The sequence below is a fragment of the Gallinula chloropus genome (assembly GCF_964237585.1).
Source record: "Gallinula chloropus genome assembly, chromosome: 15".
Lineage (NCBI taxonomy): Eukaryota > Metazoa > Chordata > Aves > Gruiformes > Rallidae > Gallinula > Gallinula chloropus.
Window position 1 is genome coordinate 979,722 of NC_140100.1, and position 26,118 is coordinate 1,005,839.

The 26,118-nt window shown below is 48.9% G+C and overlaps 2 protein-coding genes across 2 annotated transcripts in view; one reads left to right on the forward strand and one right to left on the reverse strand.

Moving 5' to 3' along the window:
- MAPK8IP3 (mitogen-activated protein kinase 8 interacting protein 3) overlaps positions 1-19,782 on the forward strand; it is a gene marked incomplete at its 5' end in the record, with an annotated part of 62,212 nt that extends 42,430 nt beyond the window's left edge. Inside the window, 21 exon segments of the mRNA XM_084271098.1 lie at positions 323-475; positions 2,041-2,122; positions 3,434-3,585; positions 4,202-4,258; positions 4,734-4,904; positions 5,975-6,101; positions 6,935-7,030; positions 7,885-8,046; positions 8,924-9,089; positions 9,538-9,723; positions 10,330-10,516; positions 11,130-11,252; positions 11,518-11,598; positions 12,127-12,194; positions 13,612-13,760; positions 14,606-14,777; positions 14,896-15,009; positions 16,428-16,466; positions 18,303-18,482; positions 18,735-18,878; positions 19,402-19,782. Of these exon segments, the coding sequence (XP_084127224.1) occupies positions 323-475; positions 2,041-2,122; positions 3,434-3,585; positions 4,202-4,258; positions 4,734-4,904; positions 5,975-6,101; positions 6,935-7,030; positions 7,885-8,046; positions 8,924-9,089; positions 9,538-9,723; positions 10,330-10,516; positions 11,130-11,252; positions 11,518-11,598; positions 12,127-12,194; positions 13,612-13,760; positions 14,606-14,777; positions 14,896-15,009; positions 16,428-16,466; positions 18,303-18,482; positions 18,735-18,878; positions 19,402-19,523 (2,731 nt within the window). The 3' untranslated portion in view covers positions 19,524-19,782.
- A 3,190-nt stretch (positions 19,783-22,972) lies between these two features.
- Positions 22,973-24,856, reverse strand: MRPS34 (mitochondrial ribosomal protein S34). The gene is made up of 3 exons (XM_084271162.1): positions 24,508-24,856; positions 24,384-24,426; positions 22,973-23,676 (listed from the first exon to the last, which is right to left on the reverse strand). The coding sequence occupies exons 1-3, from the start codon at positions 24,823-24,825 to the stop codon at positions 23,399-23,401; spliced, it is 639 nt and encodes a 212-aa protein (XP_084127288.1). The 5' UTR covers positions 24,826-24,856; the 3' UTR covers positions 22,973-23,398.
- Between the last annotated feature and the right edge of the window lie 1,262 nt (positions 24,857-26,118).

The window sequence follows — 26,118 nt, forward strand, 5'->3', positions numbered from 1 at the left end:
TCTTCATTTCATTAAAAATAGAATTGAACTTTATGCAAGTGGTAGGCTACCCTACACCTGCTTTCTGTGGTATTCTGACATCTTCTTAGGGAGATGTTGGTCTGTCAGTCAGGACACAGGACCAGACAAACCCTGAACACCCAATCATGGTGATTTCTGTGTTCTTCTGCAGCTCCTTTCCATGAGTTACAGCTGAACTGAGTTGTTTCAATACCCCATTTCAACTCTCCGTGTAGTGCCTGTGACTTTAGATTCAGGTCTCTCTCTTGGACAGCTGCTGGGTTTGGGCATTTTTGCTTATTGTCCCTTTCACACCTTTAAGAAATGCTTTGAACGTTGTGAAGAATGATTTGATTGCCAAGGTGGACCAGCTGTCTGGAGAGCAAGAAGTGCTGAAGGGAGAGCTTGAAGCAACAAAGCAGGCCAAGGCCAAAATGGAAAACAGAGTCAAGGAGCTGGAGGAAGAGCTGAAAAGGTGAGTGATTCACACCCTGACCCAGGGAGCTGGGAGGACATTGGTGATGTACTCATCAGCTCTGTTAGTTTAATGTTTCCCTCGTGAGGGTTAGCACTAGAACTCAGAGGTAGCTTACAGAGCACTTCAAGGCTGATAGTAGGTGGCTGAAATATTTCTAGTCTTACATTGTTTTTATTGGATTAAAATTGATTATTGAATCTTAGAAAAAAACCCAGATTTTTCCTCCCCAGGATGAGGAGTCTACAGCAGCAACTGCAAATCCAGGTTCACTGGAGTGAAGCGTTGAGTTTCAATTTGCAATTAAAAAACATCAAGTTCAGAACCAATGGTGTAGAAGGAAATTGTCAAGAGCTTGATCCTTGCAGCAGCCAAGACAGCTGAGAGGGGTGAATGCCCATTCATTTAATGAAAGAGCTAATACAGATTCCCACAAACAGTATTTAAATGCCAGTATTGTTAATTGTTTCATTGTTCGTGTTAGGAGGCAGAAGAGATCTCAGTCCTATGCAGGTAGTGTTTGGAGAGATCCCACTTATTTCCCACTTATTTCCCACTTATTTTCCATGCAAACTAGAGAAACTGAAGCCTGTGTGCCTAGCAAAGCCTCTGATGATTTCACATCCATAAAACTAAAGATGTCTCGTGGGGCTGAGAACAACATAATTACATTTTGACCAGCTGTACACTGCACTGTGGTGTCTCAGTTCAGAGGACAGATTTTGCAGCTGGGATCTGGAAGGGTGCCTTTGTGATCTGAAGTGCAGAATCACCAAGAATAACACAGACTGATCTCTTCATTGTTCAAAATGACTGAAGCCAAAGTAGCCTCAGAAGCAGTGGAAATAGGTCTCATTTTTTTTAAAATGCCTTTTTGAGTTTCTCATAATATATATAATATATTTAATATGTTACACAGTAGGGACATGGACTTTTAACTGGCAAATGTGCCTTTTAAGGTGATAGAGACAGCATTTTTTTGTCATTGTCCTTCCTGTTGATGAAAGTGTTGGTAATTCCAGTGGGACTGCAGGACTGCACCTCAGTATGGAGTTTAAAGAAAGGAAAAGCACTCAATAAATACCTCAGTTATTTTATTAGGATGGATTTAGTTTTCTCTTCTTCACCATTATGGCAGACTGTCCACATTAGAGGCTTTTTGCACAGCACTGAAAACAGAAGCAGCCCAGAAGAACTTAAGCCAGCACTTTCTCTGCCGATAATGGCTCAGTTTCCCCATGGTCAAGGTCTCATCAAACATTTGATTATGGCTCTGAAACAGAAATTGGCCAGGCTGTTCCAGTGGCAAGGATTTTGCTGTTTACATCAAATGTTCCAAAGAAATGAGGTGATGTCAGTGGAGCTCTTCAGAGTAACATGGTGCAAGAGAGAGGGATCAGTATCAGAGAAGCATCTCAGAATTGGTACGTTTGGCTTGCAGTTTGAGAAGGTGCCCTCATGATGTGTGTAGTGAGACCTTCCCGTTGAAGGTACTCCTCCCAGAACACCTCAGAGCCAGCCATAGTATCCCTTGTTGGTTTGATGCCTTTCTTCCTCTTTCCTAGAGTGAAATCTGAGGCGATTGTTGCCCGACGAGAACCCAAAGAGGAGGTGGAGGATGTAAGCAGCTATCTCTGTACAGAATTGGTATATTACATTACTAAAATGCCTGCGGGGAAAGGGGGTTTATAGACTTACTCTTACTTCATGTGTATGACTACTGAGATGCAGATTGATCTGCCTTTGCTAACAATGAGGGCAAAGCTGGTGAATGGGAGGTTGTTGCTGATGAGCAATGCTAATACATGGATGCTGTCAGATTACCTCTTTGTATGACTTTCAAACCATAGTTTGGCAAAGATGAGCAGCCAACACAGTGGCAATACCGTGCCCAGTGTGGTTTCTGCAGAGCACTGCTACAGCAACACCCTGCTCAGCACCTTTCATTTGGTTCTCCCTGATTTTGAACTGTGGTGTGCCAGCCTGTCATTGTGCTTGAGATTGCCCTGCCCCATCTGTGGGGCCTTGAACACAGGAATGTTTTCAAGTTGTGTTTGTTAAATGCTAAAGAGAACTGGATTTCTTTTAAGCTAAACTGACAGGAGGTCAGGGTTGGTTTGGGTGTTTTTAAAAATTGAAAAGAATTTTGTAAAATTCCTTTTTATGTATGCACTTCTGGTTTTGATTGATCACATACGTTTATTCCAGGGAGGCTGGAGAGGGACTTGGTTAATTTGTGCTATTCCAGCGCTCAGCAGTACTCACCATCCAGGCTGAGCTTGGGAATTGCCACAGTTGAGGCACAATCCAGTGCCACTTCCCAGTAATAAGTTCCCCAAATCCTTATGATTTCTTTCTGGGCAGATATTTTTCCAATCTTAGCTATATTGTTCTCATTTTCCACTCCTCCAAAGAAACAAACAGAATCTCATTCCTGTTTCCTCCTAACCTAGAGCCACATGTGCCCTCATTGGAAGGCCAAGTTGTGTCACCAGAAAGCAAAAGGCCTTTCTTTAGTTTCTTGTGCATTTCAGTGTGTACTAATAGAACACCTCCTTCCTGGTCCTCCTGAGAGGATATGTGGCATTACATGATGTTCCCTGCTGCGTGTGACTCAGTGAACTAATGTACTAAAACTTTAGTTTCCAAACTTTCTGGACCAACGGACCACTGCTGACTCTGATAGGCCCTTGCAGACTATCAAAGCACATTGCTGGCAATAGTCTGGGTGGGATTTTCAATTTGGTGGTGGTTCTAATTCTAATTCCCATGGGTTTGCTGAACACCTCAGAGGTCCGTGGACCATAGTTTGGAGCTCACTTGTCTAGAATTAGCATCTCATATGGGGAAATTGGGGGTAATCAAACAGAACAGAAGGAGAACTAACAAGTATGTCTTTCTGTCTCCTGACTTCCCCTGTACTAACATGAATCCCATTCCATCTTTTGTTGGCTGAAGCAGTGCTCCTCCCCTCTGCAGGACAACATTCCCATAGCTCAGCGCCGTCGCTTCACCCGTGTGGAAATGGCCCGGGTTCTGATGGAGCGCAATCAATACAAAGAGAGGTTGATGGAGCTCCAGGAGGCTGTCAGGTGGACAGAGATGATCAGGTGAGACTGGGTGTTGGTGAACATTGCTCTTATGTAGACAACCTGGCCACGTTTCACCTTGCAGTCGACCCTACCAAGATATGAGATATTGAGATGTCCTGAAAGTTTTCCAAAGCGTAGATGCTTCTCTCCTAATACCTAATTCTTTCTCTTTTATTCCTGAACCTAGGCTGTAAACCTCGAGTTTCCATCATTGTTTGGAGACACTAAACAGCTGTTTATCTTGCTTATTTCTTGTTGCTAATTAAGCTAGGAGAAGCTGTAGGGAGAAGGGTTGCTTCTAATCAGTGAATCCCAAAGGCTATACAGCTTGAAGTGAATGCAGTGCTGGGTTGGTTTTTGGTAGCTAGCAGACTAGTACTGTGCCAGTGGTAATGTTGCAGGGAATTGATAAAACTTACTGAGCATACATTGCTCTTCATGTCAGCATTGAAATGTAAAGTGGTTGGGTGTGCTTCCATTAAAGATGAGTGCATGTTCCTCTTCTGCCTTTTGAAATGTTAGAATGATTTCTGAAGTTTGATACAGCATCCTTGATGGAAATGGCCTGCTGGTTGGCAGAAACTTGGGAAAGAGATGCTGAAATTAAGTTGCTTCTGTTGTGTTTGTCCTTCAGAGCTTCCCGTGAGCACCCATCCGTCCAGGAGAAGAAGAAATCCACCATTTGGCAGTTGTAAGTTCTTTGTTGGTTGTGTAAGATTAAGAAAAGGCCCAGCGTTGCCATTTCTACTTTAGGCAGCAACTTCACAGACTCTGACATTAATGAAACATCAACTATCAGTGTTGTCAGCTGGCCTCTTTTGCCTTCAAGGGCTTCCCTTGTCCTTACTGAAACTAAAATCGGATCTGAACATCGCCACTGCTTTTGTTTTACAAGCTGAAAGGTCACAAGTACCCCAGAATGGAAACACTCAGACACTCACAATCAGTTTTAATAAAGGGCTCTTTCCAGAAGCTATCTGTTTCAGGAACCTCAAAACACTTTGTCAGTCAAACTGAGGACTTAGCTCTGTGTTTGTAGTAGAGCAGTTTTCATGGAGGGCTTGCAGCCCGTGACTGTGTACGTCTCGCTTCCTCTGTTGTGAGTCTGTGGCACGCTGTCTCCCCACACACCGTTACTCATGTTTGTTGCCCTTTTCTGTCCCTAGCTTCAGCCGCCTCTTCAGTTCTTCTTCAAGTCCCCCCCCAGCAAAGAGGACGTACCCATCTGTGAACATCCACTACAAGTCTCCAACCACAGCAGGGTTCAGCCAGCGGCGCAGTCACACCATGTGCCAGATCTCCTCCGGCAGCCGCACCCTGGAGTTCTTCCCTGAAGAGTGAGTTGCAGCTGTGTGCCCAGCCAGGTCCACATGTAGCTCTCCCAAACAGCAGCTTTTCTTAATATAAGCTTAATATAAGCTGTTTTCCTCTTTAAAAACAAAGTTTATGTGGGGTTAATGTGTTTCTTTCTCTTGTGGTTTATCTCCCTGATCTTTCATTCCACTTACCATGTGGATGGGCTCAGCAGACTTTGTCCTACCCAGCATATCACTGCTGTGGCATCATCATCGCTGTGTGGTGCCTGAGTACTTTTCAGCAGTGCATTGAATGATGTGACTAACCACTGTCAGAAGCTGTTTGTTCTCTCATCCTGTCCCCAAGGGAGGAAGCATGTGTGGGGCAGTGTTTTGTTACAGCAGGGGGCTGGTTCTGGTTTAAATACGTGTGTCACTGTGTGTGTCTGTGTGTGTAGGGGGGGTTGTTTTGGACTGGACTTTTTTGCTGATGTTGTTCATACCTTGGAATGATATTTTAAAGGCCTGTTGAGAGCAGGAACTGATACTCAAACAGCCTTTGTTTATATTAGAACATATCTTAAGAGCTCACAGATCAATTTTTCTTTTAACCTTTGCCAGTGCAAAGCTGTTCTGTTGGAACCAGCAGTTTCAACAGGGGTTGGTGCATTTTCTTTGTCAGCAGAGAATGCTTTAAAATGGTCAGAAGAATAAATAGTTGACTATAATGAAGATGGAAAGTACTCAAAATGTCTTCCTGATGGAGACATTAGATCAGTAAATTGTAGCAGCTAAGCAAAAATTGGTGTAATCTCATGGATTGGTAGGTTTTACAGAACATTGTTTCCCTGTTTCTGGAGGGCTCTTGCAGCATTGGAGTGGAGATGACAATGATTTAGCCTGCCACACTGCTCAGGTAGCAGGGAGTTAGAGATTAGGGATGCCTGTGTCTACTCCTTAACAGGGTTTTTCTCTCCAATTTCCTGCGTGGAATGGAAGGTGGATTTGGTTGGGTTTGTGGTTCCTCCCGCTGCCATGGTGACACTCTCATAACCTTTGGCTTCTTTTTCTAACCCCAGATTGAGCAGTAATGCTGTTGCTTCTCTCCTCAGCGACTGCACGTCCTCAGCACGTCGCGAGCAGAAGCGGGAGCAGTACCGCCAGGTCCGGGAGCACGTGCGGAATGACGACGGGCGATTGCAGGCCTGTGGCTGGAGCCTCCCTGCCAAGTACAAGCAGGTAGGGACCACACTGCAGACAGGCAGAGGAGGGACAGTCCCTCACAGTGAAACCAGTGAAGACCTAACTATATCCCACTTGTAACGTCAGTCTTAGCCCTTAAGTATTTCCTTTACGGGTGTCATATGCATATTTTATTTGTATGGTAGTTGTAGGCACAGATTAAATGAATCTTTTCTGTATCTCCACCAGAGTCATGCATGAAGGCATGAAAGAACCTATCCCAAACCAAATGTAATTCATCCTTTTTGCCTAGAGCCCAGTGCTTGCTTTTATTTCCTTTTTTTTCATTATAATTGGGCTTGAACATTGGACGTGTCATTTATACTCTTAGAACTTTACTGATTGTTTAGTATAAAAACAAAATACAGTGCAGTTTGCTCCCACTTCTCCCCAGCAGTAACACAAAATCAAATGTCATCAGCCTCATTTTTTGGCCTGTGCCTCATTTAACTGGTCAAACACTACCTGAAAAGGTGGAGTCTTGCAGTGTGACTTTAAAGTGAATGGGATTCAGGCCGTGGTAGAAGAGAACACCAGCGTTCTCAGTTCTTTGCAGGGAGCACCCATTAAAACCCTTTCTCTGTCAACAGTGCAGCATATAGACTCTGTTGACTGTAAGTGGGGTACCATATCATGGTGAGATAGGCATTCTCTCAGGTAGGCTGCTCCCATCCCTGTAGGGACTCAATGTCCTGCAAGATGTGAGATGAAACCTCAGCAGCACCCACCTCTGAGGCTAACAAGTTTGGTTCTGCCATATTGGTTACATCTCTCCTACCATAGCCTGGTGTGCACAGCTTTGTACTGTCCTGTCTTCTCCTCCCCCACAGCTGAGTCCCAATGGTGGTCAGGAAGACACTCGCATGAAAAATGTCCCCGTGCCTGTGTATTGTCGCCCACTAGTAGAGAAGGACCCGACCATGAAGGTATGTTGTATCTGCATACCATTCCAGTCCAGAAAGGGGATGTGGAGTAAGCAGAGAATTTTGGTTGTTGGTTTGGGGTTATTTTTACATTATGGATTCCAAATTCTATCTTCTGCTTCCTTTTTTGAATGGTGTTTGTTAGTGTCAGTAGGGAAAAGTAACTCTCTCTGCAAGCACCTAATTCTCAACTGATTGCAGTGTCCAGGTCCCATCTTAAGCTTTTTTTTTTTTGTTTTGAGACAGCTCTTACAGAATGCCATCAACATTTTATGCTTATAAGGCTTTTGCCCAGAGTCCTTAGGGTACAATACAAAACAATAATGTAATGCTTTTACTGTCCTAGTTCCTTAAATAGCTCTCTGAGATCAGACAAACACTGATTTTTTGGGCAAAGCAGAAGACTGCAAGCAGTGGGGGGGAGACTGGGGACCAGAAGTGCACTGAAGGCATGTTCTCAGCCTGGTTGAACAGTCCTCCTCACTGTACTCTGATGCAGTAATGTCTGCCATGTACTGCTTACTTTGCTATAATGATTTAAGAACCCCAGAGTCAAAGAAAACCTGAGGATATCTCAGAAGCCTATTTTCAGTTATGCACCTAATTTACTGTCTGTCTTTTCTTGAAATCTGGTAAAAAAAAAACCAACCCAGTGTACCTTACAGAGAATGTTTATCTTAACTCCATGGAATCTGACTGGTCTGTCTTCTAGTGGAAATCAACAAGATCCCTTGTTTCCAACTAAATATTTTAGGCATTTCACACCTGTCCACAGCTCTTTACAAAGGTGCCTGAATTGCAAGAGACCCTGGAGCCTCCAGAATTCTTAGTTTAAGATTCCTGTTTCTCTTTCATAGCTGTGGTGTGCAGCTGGAGTCAATCTCACAGGATGGAGACCTTTGGAGCAGGAGTCTGGGAATGGGCAGAAACTGGATCCTGGACGTGACCCCCTCACCTGCGATAGGGAAGTGGAAGGAGAGAACAATAAAAGTAACCACACATCTCCTGAGAAGAAAAAGGTCAGAAAAGGGATTTATCTTTTTTCCCTCTGGTGTTTTTTCCTGTTCATCCCTGACATGCCCCATCTCTCAGTACCTTTGTACAGTAAAATGCTTTAACTTGTACTTCTGAGGCATTGTCTTGTAGGGCTGTTGTGTTCTGGCTCTTAAGTACCTTTCTGTATGATTTGTGATGTATCACCCAGGATAAAATCTTCCCAATTTCTGCTTTTGAAACACTTGGAATTTGGAAAAAAAAAACAAAACCCCACCCTAACAATGAATGTAATTGAGTGAGGAATGAGGAAGATTATGAAGTCCTCATAACTGAATTAAATGAAATCAGGCAAACCTTTATTAAACAGGGCATAGACATAGCAGAGTCCCTGAGTCCATTTGGTTCAGATTTATTCCAGCTCTGGTTTTTAGTAGCCTTAAGTTTAATTTTTTTGGTTAAGAACCAAAGTTTGCAGATTTTGGCTGCAGTTTGCAGATAATGATACAGATTTTTATCCGATCTGGTTTGGGGTTTGTTCTGACAGCTGTCTGACACTGTTGCCCTATGGTCTTCTGAGATCAGCTTGCTAAAGCTGCTAGGTACATCCCAGCTCCATGGTATCCTGTCAGAGTGTATATTGAATGACACATTAGTCAGACATTTCAGAAGAGAAATTAATTGCCAAACTCCACTTGCCCTAGGTGGGGCTCTTGGCTCACCAGTGTGGCAACGAAATGAAATTTGCATAGCCTGTGCTATTTATTTGCATCAGCTTGGAAGAGCCTTGGCTCTTTGAAGCCAGAATTGTGGTATTTGCATGTGTAAATATTGCCAAGCACTAATATGCTCAGTCCAATCTGAGAGGAGCACTGATTCTGCTCTGTGTTTGCTCTCCTGAAGGCAAAGGAGCTCCATGAAATGGATGCCACATCCAGTCGTGTCTGGATCCTCACTAGCACACTGTCAACAAGTAAAGTTGTAATTATTGATGCAAATCAGCCTGGCACAGTGGTGGACCAGTTCACTGTCTGCAACGCTCATGTGCTCTGCATTTCCAGCATCCCTGGTAAGTGGGGCCCAGGCACTGGCTGTGATCTCCACAGGGTCTTTTTCTCCATTGAGGAGTGAAAAGCGTAGTGTTCTCACTTCAGAACTAACCCTTGGACCCTTCTACATTCTGTAATTGTCCCATAAAACCATAATTCAGATCTTGCCTTCTTGAAGGACCTATCCATGGAGATCCCTCACTGTTGAACGTTTAGTAAGTCATTCCTTGGGCATGTAAACGATGGTTCTTGGGAGTGAGGGTGAGCCTTGCTCAGCTTTGGGAGGGCTCTGTAGTCTGGCCTTGGATGATTCACCATGATATTGACTGATGTTGACTGGTGCCTCCCCAGGGTAGTGAACCCTGAGGGTCAGCATCTTCCATCCATATGGTTACCTCAGGAGTACTGCTACACTGAAATTAGCAGTGACAGCTAGATTTATGGGAGAATCTGTTCTTTGCTCTTCAGCGGCCAGTGAGAGTGATTATCCTCCAGGAGAGATCTTTCTGGAGGGAGATGTAAATCCTGAAGAGTCGTCTGGAACAGATGGTGTCTTGGCAGGAATCACTCTGGTGGGCTGTGCGACCCGTTGCAATGTGCCACGAAGCAACTGTTCCTCACGTGGTGACACACCTGTGCTGGACAAGGGACAGAGTGAGTTTGGGGACATAAAACTTAATGACAGTCCAATTATAGCTAGTCCCATATGAGCTTATGGTCTTACAGCTGGATCCTCCTGTCCCCAAGTTAACTACTTCAGAGGCCTCAAGAAGTTTCTTAACATGGTACAGGAAGACAAAAAGCCCTTCTGGTACATTTCTCTTTAGAGCCCTCCTTTTCTCTCTGAGCGATACACATCCTGCAGCCTGGTTGCAGGGGTCATATGGAAGAGTATTTTAGACAGGTGATGATGTTTGCCCCTGTTACAGTTGCTTCTGTTCTCACAGTTTTCTCCTCTGAACCTCATCTTCTTCTGAAGTCAGTTAAACCCATATGAAAACTATAATGAAGCCCATGCTGACTCCACACCTCAGCGGGTGGCGCTGGAGAACTTGTGATGCTTCACTTTTTGTTTAAAATAGCCTCTGTTCCCCATCCAAGCAGAAAATACCAGATGAGCCACTGTCTGTGGGGCAGGCTCAGGGCTTGACTGAATTTGGCAGAAAAGGATAAACTAAAAAAATTGACAGCCTTGATTTCTGTGTAGCTAACTGACCAGCTCATTCTCCAGTACATCTCACAGTGCTCTGTGTCTTCCAGGTGAGGTGGCTACTGTCTGCAATGGGAAGATCAACCAGTCCCAGTCTACTGAGGAGGCAACAGAAGCTACGGAGGTACCAGAGAATGGTACAAGTGAGGCAGAGCCTGCGCAGGCCCGGCCTGGGCCCCTCACGGAGCACGTGTTTACAGACCCAGTCCCTGCACAGGCATCCCTTAGGCAGAACGGGTAGGGGCCAAAGTGCCAGTCCAGTTATTTATCAGCTCTGTTTTCATAAGCCTTTTGATATGCAAGTCAGACAGGTCTTCTGATAAAGTGTCAAACCTTTTCAGTTTTGTGTCCAAATAGCTTTACAGACGGGGTGACAGAGGAAGAAATGAAACGTAAATAAACATGGCTCAGCCTGGGCAGACTGAGTGCACTGCTTAAGTGCAAATATTTGATCTCTCAGTGTGAATTTAGACCCTCTGTTAAGACAGATCTTCCAAAGCATATGTATGCTTCATATTCTTACTGGAGGAGCTTATTGAGTCATATGTAAAAAAATTAGTATTGATTTATTCTAGCAGTACCTCTCACACCCTAGAAAGGTAATGAAGAAAGCATGTTCACCACCCAAAAATTCTTACATCAGATGAGTCTGCAAAATTAGTGATGGTGAACTTGATCCCCTCATCCAGATCCTTGATAAGGATGTTAAAGAGAACCGACCCCAAAGCTGAGCCCTGATTTGTGTGTACAAGTGCCCTTACCCACTTTGGGATGCCAGACTGTGAGCGTGGATGGGCACTCTGTGTGGTGCTGCTGATAAAAGCCTCTAACAGTTCTTTTACTTCTTCAGAGAGAATGGGCAGCTGAAGACAGAGACAAGCACAACACTGCCAGATCAGGAGTTGAACGGGGATGCTGCTGGGAATTGCACCAGTGCTGCCCCCACCATGTGGCTGGGAGCACAGAATGGCTGGTAGGTTTCCCTTGGGCGGGCAGATCTGTCACCTCCATTCTGTTCTCTGGGCTCCACTTTTCGTGTCCTCACACCTGCAGTTCACTGCTTGTTTCTGGGGTAGGTTTTAACTGCTCATGGTTGTTCTGAGCCCTCAGCTCATCACGGGCACAGGGATTTACTCTCTTTCTTACCTAACCTCCATCTTTCCTACCAGAAGACTCAAGCTGAGTCAGGCTGAAGGTGTGTCTCCTTGCTGCTAACTGCTGTTTCTCCTTTCTCACAGGCTTTATGTGCACTCGGCTGTATCCAACTGGAAGAAGTGTCTGCACTCAATAAAGCTGAAGGACTCTGTGCTGAGTCTAGTGTAAGTTTGCCTGCCATGGGATACTGAAGAAGGTTCAGTGCCTAAGCAGTGTTTTAGATGGGGGTAGCAGGTCTTTGTCTTTTTCTTTGCTCTTCTATGTGCAGTGGTTTGTGAGGAAACTTTTTGTTATTGGAAAGCCTCATCCTGAGCCATTGTCCTGCTCAGCTGCAGACCTGACCCAGTTCAGTGAATAAAGCACTAAATGAGATTAGTGGTATCTGGAGGAAATAAATAGGGAGGAGAAAGGCAAAATTTCACTGGGATGTAAATTAGGTGGATTTTTTTGCCATTGATGGAGATCGTAGTGTGAAGGAGACGTTAACCTCAACAGGAAGTTTATGGATGATCTTAGCTCAGCAAAGGTAAGAGGTATGGCTCTTGGCCCTTGCAGGATGTCCCTGTAACTGCTAAATTGAATGGGAACTGTAGAAAGAACATAAAGGAGGTTTGTGTGGATGTCAGAAAGGATTGTTAGTTAGTCCCTTGCTTCTGCACATTTTTTAAGTATTTACTTTTCTGTGATTTCAGGCACGTGAAGGGGAGAGTCCTTGTTGCTCTGGCAGATGGAACACTAGCCATATTCCACCGGGGAGAAGGTAAGGATCCCTGTAATGAGACAACACCAGACTTGGCTGAAAGTGTAGCAATGGGTTACATGTGGTTCTGAGATGAGAAGGAAGAGTACAGAGTCATGGTTAAAGTCATAGCTACTGCACACATGTAATCCTTATCCTACATCATCTCAGGCATACCTAAACACCATTTCCTGAGCTTTGCTGAACAAACTCTGCAGTGTAGTACATGCAGAGTAAGTGCAGCTCTCTGAGGGATGTGCATGTGTCGTGGTTTTGCACCACACAGCCACTCTCTAGTCATTTGAGTTTAATGCATTTGGGTCACATTGGTGTTACTGTGCACTCAGGAATCAACAGAGGATGCACAGGGAGCTTGCACAGCTCAGAGAGGCTGTGTCTGAGCAGATCTGTTGCAGATTAGGCCTGCTGCTTCCCAGAGAAGCTATACAAGTAGTGGAACTGATTACTGCATACCCAGGGAGAGCTGGGATCTCTGGAAGTCTGGAAATCCCAAACAAGTGGAACCTTTGCATTGTACTTGATCAGGTTTTCTTGTGAAAAAGAGATGCCTGAGTAATCTGCTGTCCTTTAGTCTTGTTACCTCAAGGTACTTTTTGAATTCTGTATTTCTTGTCCCCCTCACTGTTGCAGGCTTTGTCTCCCTATGACTTGAGCAATTTCTGAGCTGTGTTCACACCTGAAAGCACATGGGATTGGTGAACTGTGGCTGAAGTTTGCATATTAAGAACTCATTCACTGAGTAGCTGTTTATCCAGCAAGCCAAAATACAGAGATTTCTGGTTTTGTGCAACCTGAATTTTGATTCAGCCTTTGTCATTAGTTCAAGCCTGACCACTGACACACATAAATTGCTCCCATCAGAAATAGGATAAAGCTTCATGACATAGAGGCCACCTGTCTGCAAAGGACACAGGATCTGCCTGGTTAGTTAGAAAATAAGCATGAAAGAAGGGAGATTGATTCCCTATGCTGGATTTGACACTTTGGTGAAATTATGTCATCCATCTGTGATACGAGGAAGTGTCACCACAAGGCCTGTAGGATCTGTTTCCTTTTAGGTATCTGAATGGTCTTGTTAAGCTGTGTTTCTTCTTTCCCTGCTGTTTTTGTTGTACTTGTTAGAGAAGCCCCTTCACTTCATTACAATGAAATGATGTTTAAATTAGCCTGATGTTGAAAGCTTTCATCCCACCAAGCTAAACTTTATTGTCATATGTTTTATAAGTATAGGGCTGTGCCTGAAGTAGTAGTATGGATTAATGGGAAGTTCACAGACATCAGCAAAAATCAGCAAAATGAACATTTGATTATTAGCTAAGTGTGTGTACCTAGATATACATGGAAAGGTAGATGATTCTATTGTGTACTGACACGTCATGAAGGAGCTGCATCTTTCTGCACTTGTTTTTCACCATAGATGGCCAGTGGGATCTCAGTAACTACCACCTAATGGACCTGGGTCACACTCACCATTCCATCCGTTGCATGGCTGTTGTGTATGATAGAGTCTGGTGTGGCTACAAGAACAAAATCCATGTGATCCAACCGAAGACGATGCAGATTGAGGTAGGAGAGTGAGTGGGTGTGCATGCACGTGCTTGGTGGGACGTACCCTTGTAGCTGTTTTCTGCTGCAGTGTATGGAAATGCAGAGCTGTTGTCCTGTCATTGCTGACCATAGGACCCCAAGTGCCAGTCAGCATCACATTATGACTCAGTCAGCTGGGGGAATATTCCTTCCTCCCTTTGCAGAGCTTAAATCATGACAGAAGTCTAAACTGAGCACTTTCTTTGCCTCTACTAAGTAAGCCAATGAGACCATGTACTGTACCAATCTACATCTGTGCTTCACAGCCATGCTTCACACACAGACAGATGTCTCTGTCTATGGGCATTGTGGCATAAAGGCAGTACAGTTGGCATGCCCCAGTGATCCCACTTGTGTAAGAAATAAATGACATGTAGAGCCTTTTGGTTGAAATTCAATACAGTGGTGTCAGTAAAAACCTGTGTGACAGTGCTTGGAATAATTCTAATCAAGGGGAGAAGGGCTGAATCAGAAGTTCACATCAGGGAGCCAAAGCAATTTGATCTTTGGGATTCCTACTAGAGTTGTGTATTTTCCTTCCGCACCAAACACATCGAAAGCTCTTGGTTTCTAAATGCTCTTGATCCTGAAGGGCCTGGAGAGACCATAGTCTCTGCAGTGCTGCTGCACAGCTCACTGTCTGGAGTGCAGATTTCCCATATGCTGCAGTGAACGTCTGAGGGCAGCTGTCATGAACACGCTGTCTGCAAGAGCTTTGCAGCCCAAACGAGTGCTCTCAGTTGAGCAAAACGGGGTCTGTGTGTAGACAGATAACTGCAACCCCTTTGTGAACGCTCAGTGACCAGCCCCTCTTGGCACTGCAGAAGTCCTTCGACGCGCACCCCCGGCGGGAGAGCCAGGTGCGGCAGCTGGCGTGGATCGGCGATGGCGTCTGGGTGTCCATCCGCCTGGACTCCACGCTGCGGCTCTACCACGCCCACAGCCACCAGCACCTGCAGGATGTCGACATCGAGCCCTACGTCAGCAAGATGCTAGGTGAGGCGGGGGGCCTGTCAGGAAGCGGCCCGATGGGTGCTGGGATCGGAGGGGAAGTGACAACTCGTTGTCAGGCCTTGCTCAAAGTCGTAACTGGCTCTCTCTGCCTGCTGGGTAGGCACTGGAAAGCTGGGCTTCTCCTTCGTGCGGATTACGGCGCTGCTGATTGCTGGCAACCGCCTCTGGGTCGGGACAGGGAACGGCGTCGTCATCTCCATTCCATTGACAGAGAGTAAGTGACATTTACTGGAGATAATTCTGCATCATCCCTCCCCCTCAAAAAAAAAAACAGGGGGGGGTGGGGGAAGAATGTGTTTGCCTGTGATTTGTGCAGCGTGGCAGATGGCTCTGGCAGGCTGATGTTTTCCAGACATCGGTAATCTGAGCCTGACATGCCTTTGATCACAGTGATGTTCAGAGTAAAGAGCCCTGAGTATGAGCAACCCTGAACTTGGTATAATTCCTTGTGAAGGAATTAAGTGTTCAGTTGAATGGGTTTAACCTGTTTAAAACCAAATAGGTATTTGTTGCTGTCCCTTTCAGTTCAGCTGAAGCCATTCCCTTCTTGGGGGAGCAATGACATCTCAGTTTTCCATACAGTCGTCTTTTTTGAGCGTGACAGAGCAGACTGATTCTGTAGCTACTGGAAAGCAGAAGAAACAAAGCTTTGGGAATCATAGTAAGTCTCCAGAAGGAGGCTGTGGGATGAGAAGTCACCAGGAAGATCTCCCTGGAAGTTTTGTTTTGGCATAGACATCTAAACATCTCCATAACAGTATTTCCCAGATTGACCTTAGAAAAGCTTCCTTTACTCAAGTTAGGGTTCAGCTTTGTCAGTTAAGTAGAAATTGGTAGCCTACACCAAATCCAACCTGTTGAGGAGACCCAGCAGGAGTAGTTCATAGGTGCATCTCTGGAGCTGGAAGTTTAGCTGAGGCTCTGAGTTCCTGTTCTGTACATGCCAGTCAGCATCTTATTTTGAAGCCCTGTTCCAGATGATAACAGGGAGGAGGAGTTGAGGCTGATTGCCGTTGCTTTCAACAGAAAGCAGCCAGATTTGCATTTTCTCACCACTGCTCACAGGAAAGCCAAGAAGCAAATTGCTCTTGTAGAAGAGGAGCAAACCTGTTGTAATCCTCCTGGAAGTCAGGTGGTCTCCTCTAAGGGTAGCAGAGCTTGGATATGTCTGGGGCTGATACCAGGAGGCCAGTGGCACAGTGTCTTTGTGCCTTGCCATCTGGGTGTCATTTCTGAATCCCTGGTTTAAGCCCATCCTTTCTTAGGGCAGCTGTCGGACTCTGGGTTACATTTGTTCCCCGCTGGGACCCAGTTGCAGTATCTTTTCTTTCCTTTTCTTTTTTGCTGTTTCTGTGCAAATGAGGTAAGCAGGAAGGTCCCACAGGAACTTCAGTAATGGATCCTTGTGACCCTGGTCCCTCTCCCATCTCTGATAATACATTTATCCTTGTGAGCTAAGAGGAAAGTGACCAAGAGCAGTGTTCATGTAAACTGATCTGAGCCTGCAGCTCCAAGGTTTTATACATTTCTGTTGCTCCCTGAACTTTCTCCCAGTAACTGCCTTTTTTTTCTCTCCCGTCCTGCCCGTCTCCTCCTGACCCCTCTGTGTTCCCTCTCCTTGCCTGTGTGTAGCTGTAGTCCTCCACCGAGGCCAACTCCTTGGGCTCCGGGGTAAGTCCACTGCCTCCTTCCTGCAGCTTTTACATCCATTCATCTTTGCAGTCGCTTCCCTGCCCTTCCATCCTGCCACTCAGTTCCCTCCATCCATTTTTCCCTCACTGCTCTTTCATTTTAAGTTGCATCTAAGAAAAGTGACCAGAGACAGAAACGTAAATACCCTCATTTCCACAGCTAAAAACATCTCCATCCACCTCATCAGCCATCCCTCTGGGTATTTTGTGTTGAGAGTACTTCTGTTCTTCATCAGTGGTTCTCTTACTGTGGTAGGCCAGGATTAAGATGGGAACTGTTGAAGGTGCATTCAGTCAGGGAGTTCCAGGAAGCAGGAGACTGTTCTTCCAGGGTCTTCCTTGCTCATCCTTTGGTTCTCAAAGGATGCTTCTCTCGTCGTTTCCAGGCCTGTGGCTGTAGGTACTGTGGCACCTGCCAACTGCAGGGAATCAGCTGAGGCTCTTAACCAGAAGGGACTTTGATAGACAGTAAGAATTGTTTGGGTTTGCCCCAGTTAAGGCAGGGTCTGAGATGAAATTTCTGCTTACCTGAGCCTTTCCAGGGTCAGAAAGGAGTTTGTTTTTCTCCCTGTAAGACACTTCTGTGGCTGTCCAGAAGCAATAGCAACGTAAATCTCCTCCTTATAAGGCATCTGATACCGGTTGCAGTAAGAAGCCTGATACTGAGTGAGGAGCAGTACTAGTACCAGACCTGTTGGTCAGTCATATGAGCTCATCCAGTTGTATCTGCTTACTGCAAACCAAAGCACAGAGGTGCAAAGAGCCTTCATCTTGGGGATCTTCCCCCTGCACACACCGATTCTCATCCTTCCATCACGGTATTTGTGCTTGTCTTACCATCCTGGCTTGAACCTGAGAGGTGAAAGTCTCTTTTCTCCAAGTCACCTAATAACAGAAATCCAGCCCAAGCCAAACCAGAGAACTACAGATACTGAAGTGAGCAGTTTGGTTCTCTCATGAGAAGGAACGCTGCCTGGTTTTAGTACCATTTCTGCTTTCCTGATGTGGATGCCTGTGGAAGGAAAGCATCTCCCATCCTGAGCTTCGAGCACTGGTCTCTGTTCCTTAGTGGGTGGGACCATTCAGATTCTCTGAGCCTGGACATGAAAGATGCTGGCCCCTGAGCCCACCTTGAAATCCATGGGAGCTGTGGATGCTGAACATCATACAGATGTTCATTGCTTGAGTAGCTGATCTCCTGGTGGCAAGGACTAAGGAAGGACCTCACTCCACTGCTGTGACATTTACTGGGCTGAGAGACCTTCTCCACACCCAGAGACTGCTTTCAGGAGCCTGTGCACTCACAGCTTGGCACGAGCAATGGACTCGACCTGGAAACTGAGCACTTCACCAATGCAGAAAATAGCAGTAACTCTCCAGGTGAGGAGGAGAATTACTCCTCCTTTGGCTGCCCTGACAGGTGTAAAAGACCATGGTTGATCCTAGGACTGTGGGTAATTTCTGAAGGCTGGACAGGATTGCTGGTGGTGAAGAGGCCTTCACTGGGACACCTCAGAGACCTTGTCTAGCATGCCCCAGGGTCACTCTTGCCCAGCACTGCCAGGAATGTGTACCTTGTTAGTAGCCAAGTGCTAGATACGATGTGAAAATGTAGTTTGCTATCAAGAGTGGATTGTTACCAGCCTAAGAGAGAGGGATGGTTTAGTCAAGTGTGGTACCCGTCCATGTACACAATGCCTGTAAAGAGACCTGTGCTTGTAAAGGTTTCCTTCATGGCTCATGGGGTTTTGATGGAGTCCCTCTGTGAATGGGGCTCAGAGCCACTGCTGACAATATTCCTTCTCCCTGTCCCCAGCCAACAAGACCTCACCAACCTCTGGAGAGGGCAGCCGTTCCGGTGGGGTCATCCACGTGTACGGTGATGACACCAGTGACAAATCTGCCAGCAGCTTCATTCCCTACTGCTCCATGGCTCAGGCACAGCTCTGTTTCCACGGCCACCGCGATGCTGTCAAGTTCTTCGTCTCTGTGCCTGGTAAGGATGAGCACAGCCGGTGCTTGCGAGGGTCTCGTTCTGCCATCTGGTCTGTGGCAGGAACTCAAGCTGATCTGCAGCAGATGGCTGTTCCTAGCACTTCAGATCACTGTGGCTCAGACATCAGTAGTTTAAACTGCAGTGACTTCCAGATTTCTCCAGCAGAAGGAGCTGGCATGCCCAGTTGTGTTTGTGCATGTTCGCAGCACGGGGGCCAGCAGAGGCACTGACAGCACCTCTCTCCTCTCCCAGGCAATGTCCTAGCAACCCTGAACGGGAGTGTGTTGGACAGCCCTTCGGAGAACCCCAGCACAGCGGCCACGGAGACTGAGGGGCAGAAGCTGAAGAACGTCCTGGTGCTGAGCGGAGGAGAAGGCTACATCGACTTCCGGATTGGTGAGCACCTCTGAGGGGAGGCACCTGGACTGGGAGGGTGCTGAGCTGTGGTTGTGGAGAGAGGGGGAGCCAAAGCTGAAATGCACTGATCTCTTTCTCCTGCCTCTGGCTGTGCAGGCAGATGTTAAGTGTTTTCCCTACAGAGCACGAGGCTGCCAAACCCTGTCCCTGCAGTGCCAGGCTGCCTGTCAGCAGCCCTGAAGGAAGGAAACCCTCTGTGCTGCTGGCTCCAAGCAACTGCTTTTTCCTCTGTGGTCACTTGTGTTGCAGACATTGGCTTCCCCGAGAGGAAGTGTGGTTTTTCCCTACTGCTGGGGATGGTTTGTTCCAGCCATCCAGTCCTGTTTCAGAAAAGCACCATGTTGTTCTAAATATTCTCCAGGCATAAAGGAAGGTCTCAGCTCATGCTGTCTGCTGTCAGACTGCTGAGACTGTAGCAGGGGTACCTGCCTCTTTGCAAGTAGTGCAGAGCAGTTTGGGATTTTCTTTCTTGCCATTTTTACTTTCTGTTTTCTCTCTACAGGGGATGGAGAAGATGATGAGACAGAGGAGAATGCAGGAGATGCCACCCAGGTGAAGCCAGTACTTTCCAAGGCTGAAAGGAGCCACATTATTGTGTGGCAAGTGTCATACGTCCCCGAGTGAGAATCTCTCCTTTCCCACCAATGTAAGTGTCCCTCCTCCCGCCTGAATGCCGAGATGTACATACAGAATGCCTGCATTATACCTACTGCTGGAAACCGACCCCAGACAACCGCAACGGCTCCTGCCTTGGACTGTGACCCCCTTCTAACCTCTGAACTTGCAGCTTTCATCTTGGGCCCATGCGCTTTCTGCGTGGTTGGATTGTTCTGCTCTGGAGCTGGCATCTACCAGGAGAGAAGTGGCAGTGCCTCCCTGAAGTGAAGCTTGGAGCTGGAACTGTGCAGAGCCTTTGCCCAGCGCTCGGGAGCTGGCAGCGTGGCAGGTGGTGGCGCAAGTTCTCTGGCAGGTTGCCTCACTCTTGCCTGCATGAGCAGTACGTCCCCCTGGTGTCCCCCGCCCAGAAGCGATGGTAAATCACAACTTCTGCAGCACCCTAGCAGAAAGCCTTTCTAGTTCACCAGTGGATTCTCCACTTTACCCACCTTTAAGCACAGAATAATGTCCTAGGGACTGAGAGCAGCCAGGTCCTAGGGACCCTCAAGAGGAAAGGGTGTCAGGGTTTGGGCAGCACTTCGGCTGCGTGGCTGGGGGCGGCAGCAGTGCCATTACTGTGGGGAACACACCCTCCATACCTGCAGGTGGAACATCCCCCTCCTCTGCTGCTGCAGAGCGCTTGTCTCAGCAGTTGTGCACTGGGTGACTCTGGAAGGGATTGTTTGGTAGCCACAGGCGGCAGACGGGTGTTTGGTTGTGGAGGTCATGGGGGCTTTGGAAACTGGTAGCAAAGGGGTACTGGAACCTTGCTTTTCTTTAAGAGGAGAAAAGGCAGTAATACTTTTTAACCCCCCCCTTCCAAATCTGCCAGGCAGAAGAGAACTGGAGTTCATTCTGAATGGTTCAAGAGGATGCTATCTCTGTGTAGCGTTTGTTGGCCAGCACAGGCCAGGGCAGATGATGTTGATCTGCTGTGAATTCTTCATGAACACATTGAGATTACCTTGAGTTGTAAGGCTGTGTCCTCATCCCAGGAACTGCTGGAAGGAGATGGCTGGTTTCTGTCGCTGTGACCCTCAGTTAGGAAAGACTCTGTAGGTGCAGTCAAGGAACAGAAAGGCTGTGTCTCACCTGAGGTCACACAGAGAAAGGAATTGGGGCCACCTCTCAAGACTTGAGGCCTGATCTCCTGACCTCTTTTACCTAACATTGTGAGCACTCAAGTTTGTTACTAAGTAGTTAGAAAAGAGGGAAATTTCTGACTCCTGAGAAGAATTGACAGCCCCCAAGGAAAACTCTGATGGCCCTCCTTGTGTAAGCAGTGCTGGGGGGTTGCTGAAGGGCATCCTGCTTGCAAGAGAAACAGCAAAAGACAGGGCCAGGGAGAGCAGTTTTGAGCTCCAGATGCAGAACGTGGCAGCTCCAGCTGTAGAGGTGATGGTTTGTCCCCCCTTTCTGACAGCAGAAACAGTCCTGTCTCCACAAGGACACATTCTGTTTCCTGCTGGATCTGCAGGACTAGAGCAAGTAGCAGTTGTTAGTGATGGATTTGAAGCTCCTGGTGGTCATCCTGTTTCTTCCCTGAGCTCTCTGGGGTTCACAGGGATGTCCTTGCACCCTTGTGGTGTTATGGGGACAGCTAGGGGTAGCCTCCATCTCCTGGGCAGCTCCCAGCTGCATCCTGCGCTCGTCACCATGTCCCAGGCTGCTCCCAAGGTGTCTGCCATGTGCCGTGGGGATGCAGTGTTCCCAGGGGAGCTCTGACGTGTGGCATCTGTCCTGATGCAGCAGCACCAAAGTGCTTGTTGGATCTGCAGGTCAGAAAAGGCTGGGGGCAGGAGGACCCCTCTGGAGAGCAGAGGCCTCCACACTGACCTGTGTGGAGCCACGGGGGTGCCCACGCTGCCCGGGAGCGGTGCCGGTGCCACGCGCACCCACGCTGCTCTTCACCAAGGCAGGAAACCAGCTGGGTGGTGTCCTCCAGCCACTGGCATGCTGGGCTGGCATGTGGCTAAGGGGTGCTTGGAGCAGCCCACTTGCACAGGAGGGAACGTTTCCCCAGGGACATTTCCCCAGGGCACTGCTGACTGTGCCAGATTTGTCATTCACTTTCCCAGAACGCTTTCTGCTAGGAAGAGCTCTTTGGATCACAACACAGAGTGCAGGATTCACATTTAGACCACAGGTTCCTCCACAGACGTGTGTCACTTCATCATTTAGGGCCAGGTAAAATTTGTAATTTGGGCTAGTTGGGGAAAAAACCCACCACCAACAAAGTAGGCCCAGTTCCATAGCTCTGTCGACTCTTCCATAGGAAAACACGGAATTGCAACGTTCTTACCTCTTACTGTTTGTCCTGTATCTGGTTTTAGCAGTCCAAGTGACAGTACTTAGTCTCCTGTCACCCACTGGGCCCTGGCAACATAAGGAAACCAGTCTTCACCTCTACCAACAGGTTCCTTTCCAGCTCAGTGCACGCTTTCCTCCAAGAGAAGCACATGCCCTAGAGTGGCAGCTACAGCTAAGGAGAGCCAGCCTCTGCTGTCAGCTCCTGCGGGTGTTTGGTGGCTGCTGGGCAGCAAGGTGAGAACCGACTGGCTTCAACACACTTCCCTGTCATATCTCCACTGTGATGTATGTAAAGTATCTTGTATGTTACAAAAGGATTTTAAAAAGTGTCTTAAGGCCTGTAAACTCCGCTGTTTGGTCTGAAGATGGCATTCTGTAAAGAGCCTGCTGTATGAATATGTTCCCATGCTTTGTCCCCTCTGCTATCGAACAAGGAACCATATCTGTTCTGTATGTAATAAATGTGTTAACATCAGGAGGCACAGGGGGCCTGTTCCTGGGGAGGTGCTGGGGCCCTGCTCGGCCTGCAGCAGCAGGACACTGAGAAGGGTGGGAGTGGCACCTCGGGTGAGGGGCGCTGGGGCAAGGGAGGAGCTGGGGGTTGCTCACTGTGTCAGAGGGGCTTGCTACGAGCATCCTTCAGACACCCACCCCCATGCTGCTAAATGATCCAGGAGCTAAATGCACAGGTTTGAGTGTCCCAGCAGAGCTCCCCGACACATTCTGGGCATTGAATCTAACACATGGCAAGCTGGGGCTGTGCAGCTTTCCAGACAAAGAGCTTGGCAGTCAGACAAGGCTCTCAGGCTGGCCCAGGCCCTGTGTCTGAAAAGCCTCAGCAAGTGTTAAGATCCTGAGGTCACCAGCAGGCCAGCCCCCAGCTTTTGAGCTGTGCTGTAGCCTTGCCTATCCCCAGCTCTTCCTAGATGGACCCCGGACACGAGGATTTGAACTAGATGATCTTCAAAGGTCCCTTCCCACCCAAGCCATTGTATGAGTCTATGCCTTACGGTCTCAATCTGGCTCTACCCAGCCAGCCTTTAAAAGCCAACCAGCCTCCAGCTCATGAGAGCAACGTTCCCTCTGATCCCACAGGAGCCCTGGTGAGGGAACCCACGCAGTCCAGGCAGCTCTAGAAGTACAAAACCATTTATTTTCATTAGCAGATATATTTGTACACAGCTCTGTAAAATAACATGACATCCCCAGTTGTTTTCTTATGATTCATGCAGCTAAAAAGTATTCTTGATCTCCTAATGTTAAGGCTGCAATGGAAATTGTGCTCCAAAGACTTGGAGCTGGGTGACTGGGGCTATACATTCAGGGGCTATACAGGGAACTGAGAAGGCTCCTCTGCTGAGACCAATGTCAGGGAAAAAAAGTCTGCATGCACATGCATCTTTCCTTTTGGAAGAGGTGACTGTACAGGGCTGGGGAAAACACCAGGAAACCTGGATACAGCGTGCTGCAGTGGTGGTGTGCTGCTGGCACGCTGAGAGCATGGGGAAGCTCTGTGCCCAGGACAAGTCTCTTTACACTGGTGTCCCCACAGCCTTTTCCTGCCCACTGCTTAAGGCAGAGCCCGTGCCCTTCCGCACACGAATCATCGGCTCCTCTGAGACTGGCTTCCCCTCCTTCTGCCGCTGCGCAAGGATCATGGCTCGCAGCAGAGGGGGGTACGGCAGGAACTGAATGGTCTCCTCAGGCACTGGGGTGAATTTCTTGAAGGCCTCCTCCTCGTGCTTGGGCACCATCCGCCAGTCGTGGTACATGACTTTGTCGATCTCTCTCACTGCTGCTTCGGTTTTGCCTGAGAAAAGAGGATGAACAGCAGTGGAGAATGGCAGTGGCAGCAGCCTCCCCCCAGGGAACGCAGATACTCTCCAGTATCAAAGTGGCCACGAAAGGCAACAGCAAGGGAAGTTTTTCAAAGTTTGGAGGGTACCTTCCCTGCTGTGTATGGGAACCCTCCTCTGTCCTTGAAAATCACCACAGGAACAGGCCCAAAGGACAAGAAGCAAGCAAGTCGTTCCTGTTCTGCAGCTCCCTTAACTCACACGGTCACCTCGCCTGGCTCTGGTTCAGTTGCTGTGGCTCAGGAACCAGAGGCACTTCTCTTCACACTGATGGGAGCTCCATGGCAACACAACGTTAAAAACACCCAACGACTTACAAACCTCTGCATGAGGAATGCTTGGGAAGTGTAGTTAGCAGTAATCATACACCTACTGTAAGGCAGCTTTAAAGGGGAAACTCAGTCACTCAGTGTCAGTGTAAACCCTGGTGCCTTGCCCTCGCCCCGTTTATACCCGGACACCTTCAACAGGGTCACTGCGACCTGTCTGTCACCTTGGTCAGCCCACACCGGCCCCCCGGCGCCCCTAGAGCCGCAATTAAAGGGAGGGGCGGGGGGGTTGGAGCTGTTTTCTGAGGGGCAGATCCCGGAGAAACCAGCGCCCCGCGGTCCCCAGCGCCGCCCCCGCCGAGCCTCCCGCGCGGGAGGAGCGCCGGTGTTACCTCGGAAGGTCAGGTAGCCCCAGGCTCTGCCGTGATCCATGTTCTGCAAAGGAAAGGGGCCGGTGAGGGCAGGCGGCCGCGCGGCGGGGCAGGGCCCGGCCCGGCCCGGGCGGGGCGGCCTTACCTCGGCCGTGTAGTCCACCTTCACCTTGGTGATGACCCAGTAGCAGGGCTCGTCGTGCTCCCACAGCCAGGACTTGCGGGTGACGGTGCGGCCCAGGCCGAAGCGCGGCTGGCGGCAGAGCAGCGTGAAGAGCCGGTTCTCGTACCGCACGTCCTCCCAGGCCCGCACCGGCAGCCGCTTCTGCGTCAGGGGCCGCCGCATGGTCTCGTAGTCCAGCGCGAAGCGCTGCGAGTCCCGCGGCCGGTTCTTCAGCGCCCGGTACTCGCGGATCTTCTTGGCCATGGCGGCGATGGGCCGGTACAGCTTCTTGCGGGCCATGGCTGCGGCCCACGCTGCCGGGCGCCCCGCCGGGTCCCCGCCGCTTCCCGTGCCGCCCGGAAGTCGCCCCGCCCGCCCGCCGGGGCGGAACGCTTGTGCCGCGGCCCCGGGAGCCCCGCGGGCGGGTTCCGGGGGGGCGGCTCCGGGAACCCGCCCGCTGCCGGGGGCCTCTGGCTGTGGCGGCCGGGCCGGCGTTCGGCGCGCTGTGCTGGCTCTGCGGAGCCGTTTCCCTGTGGGACCCCAGAGGAGCTGTGGGGAGCTGGGGTCAGCCTCTGCTCACAGGTAACCAGCCATGGGACGAGAGGGAATGGCTGCAGGTTGTGCCAGGGGAGGGTCAGGCTGGAAATGAAGAGACATTTCTTCTCGGAATGGGCTGCCCAGGGGGATGGTGGAGTCACCGTCCCTTGGGGTGTTCAGGGAAGGTTGGGTGAGATACTGGGGGACGTGGTTTAGTGAGTGATGTAGGTGGTGGGGGGCAGTTGGACTGGGTGATCTGGGAGGTCTTTTCCAACCTTAATGACTCTGATTCTATAGCAAGTCCAGAGGAGGCCATGAAGATCATCAGTGGGCTGACGCGTCTCTCCTGTGAAGAGAGGCTGCAAGAGTTGGGCTTGTTCTGTCTGGAGCAGGCGCTGGGGTCACCTAATTGCAGTGTACCAATAGGTAAAAGGGTCCTGCAGGAAAGGGGGAGAGGGGCTGTTCACCAGGGAGTGCGGTGACAGGACAAGGGGGGGGGTGGCTTTAAGCTGAAAGAGGGCAGGGTTAGATTAGACGGTAGGAAGAAATCCTTCCTGGGGAGAGTCTGGCACGGGGTGCCCAGAGCTGGGGCTGCCCCTGGATCCCTGGCAGGGTTCAAGGCCGGGTTGGATGGGGCTGGGGACACCCTGGGCTGGTGGGGGTGTCCCTGCCCTTGGCAGGGGGTGGAACTAGATGGGCTTTGAGGTCCTTCCAACCCAACCCAGCCTGTGATCCTGTGAAATCCCACACTGTGTAATAAAGGAGACGCACTGATCCCAGTGTTGCTGTAGAGGCCTTTACTGAAGACACTCAGGCACAGCGTTTCTGTCCAGCAGCCAAGCTCAGTGTGTGGAGGGGAAGCGCCGGGCAGGGCGGTGCATGACACAGCGCCCGGCTCAGGAGCTGCCCGCGTCCGTAAAAGGGCATCTCTGGCACGGCGCGTCCCTTGGAGAAGGACAGGGCCCTCTGACCGGGGAGCACACCTGATGCCTCAGTGAGGCACCCCACCTCGATCTGCACAGACCTGGCCGCAAAAGCCCAGCAGCCCCTCGGGGC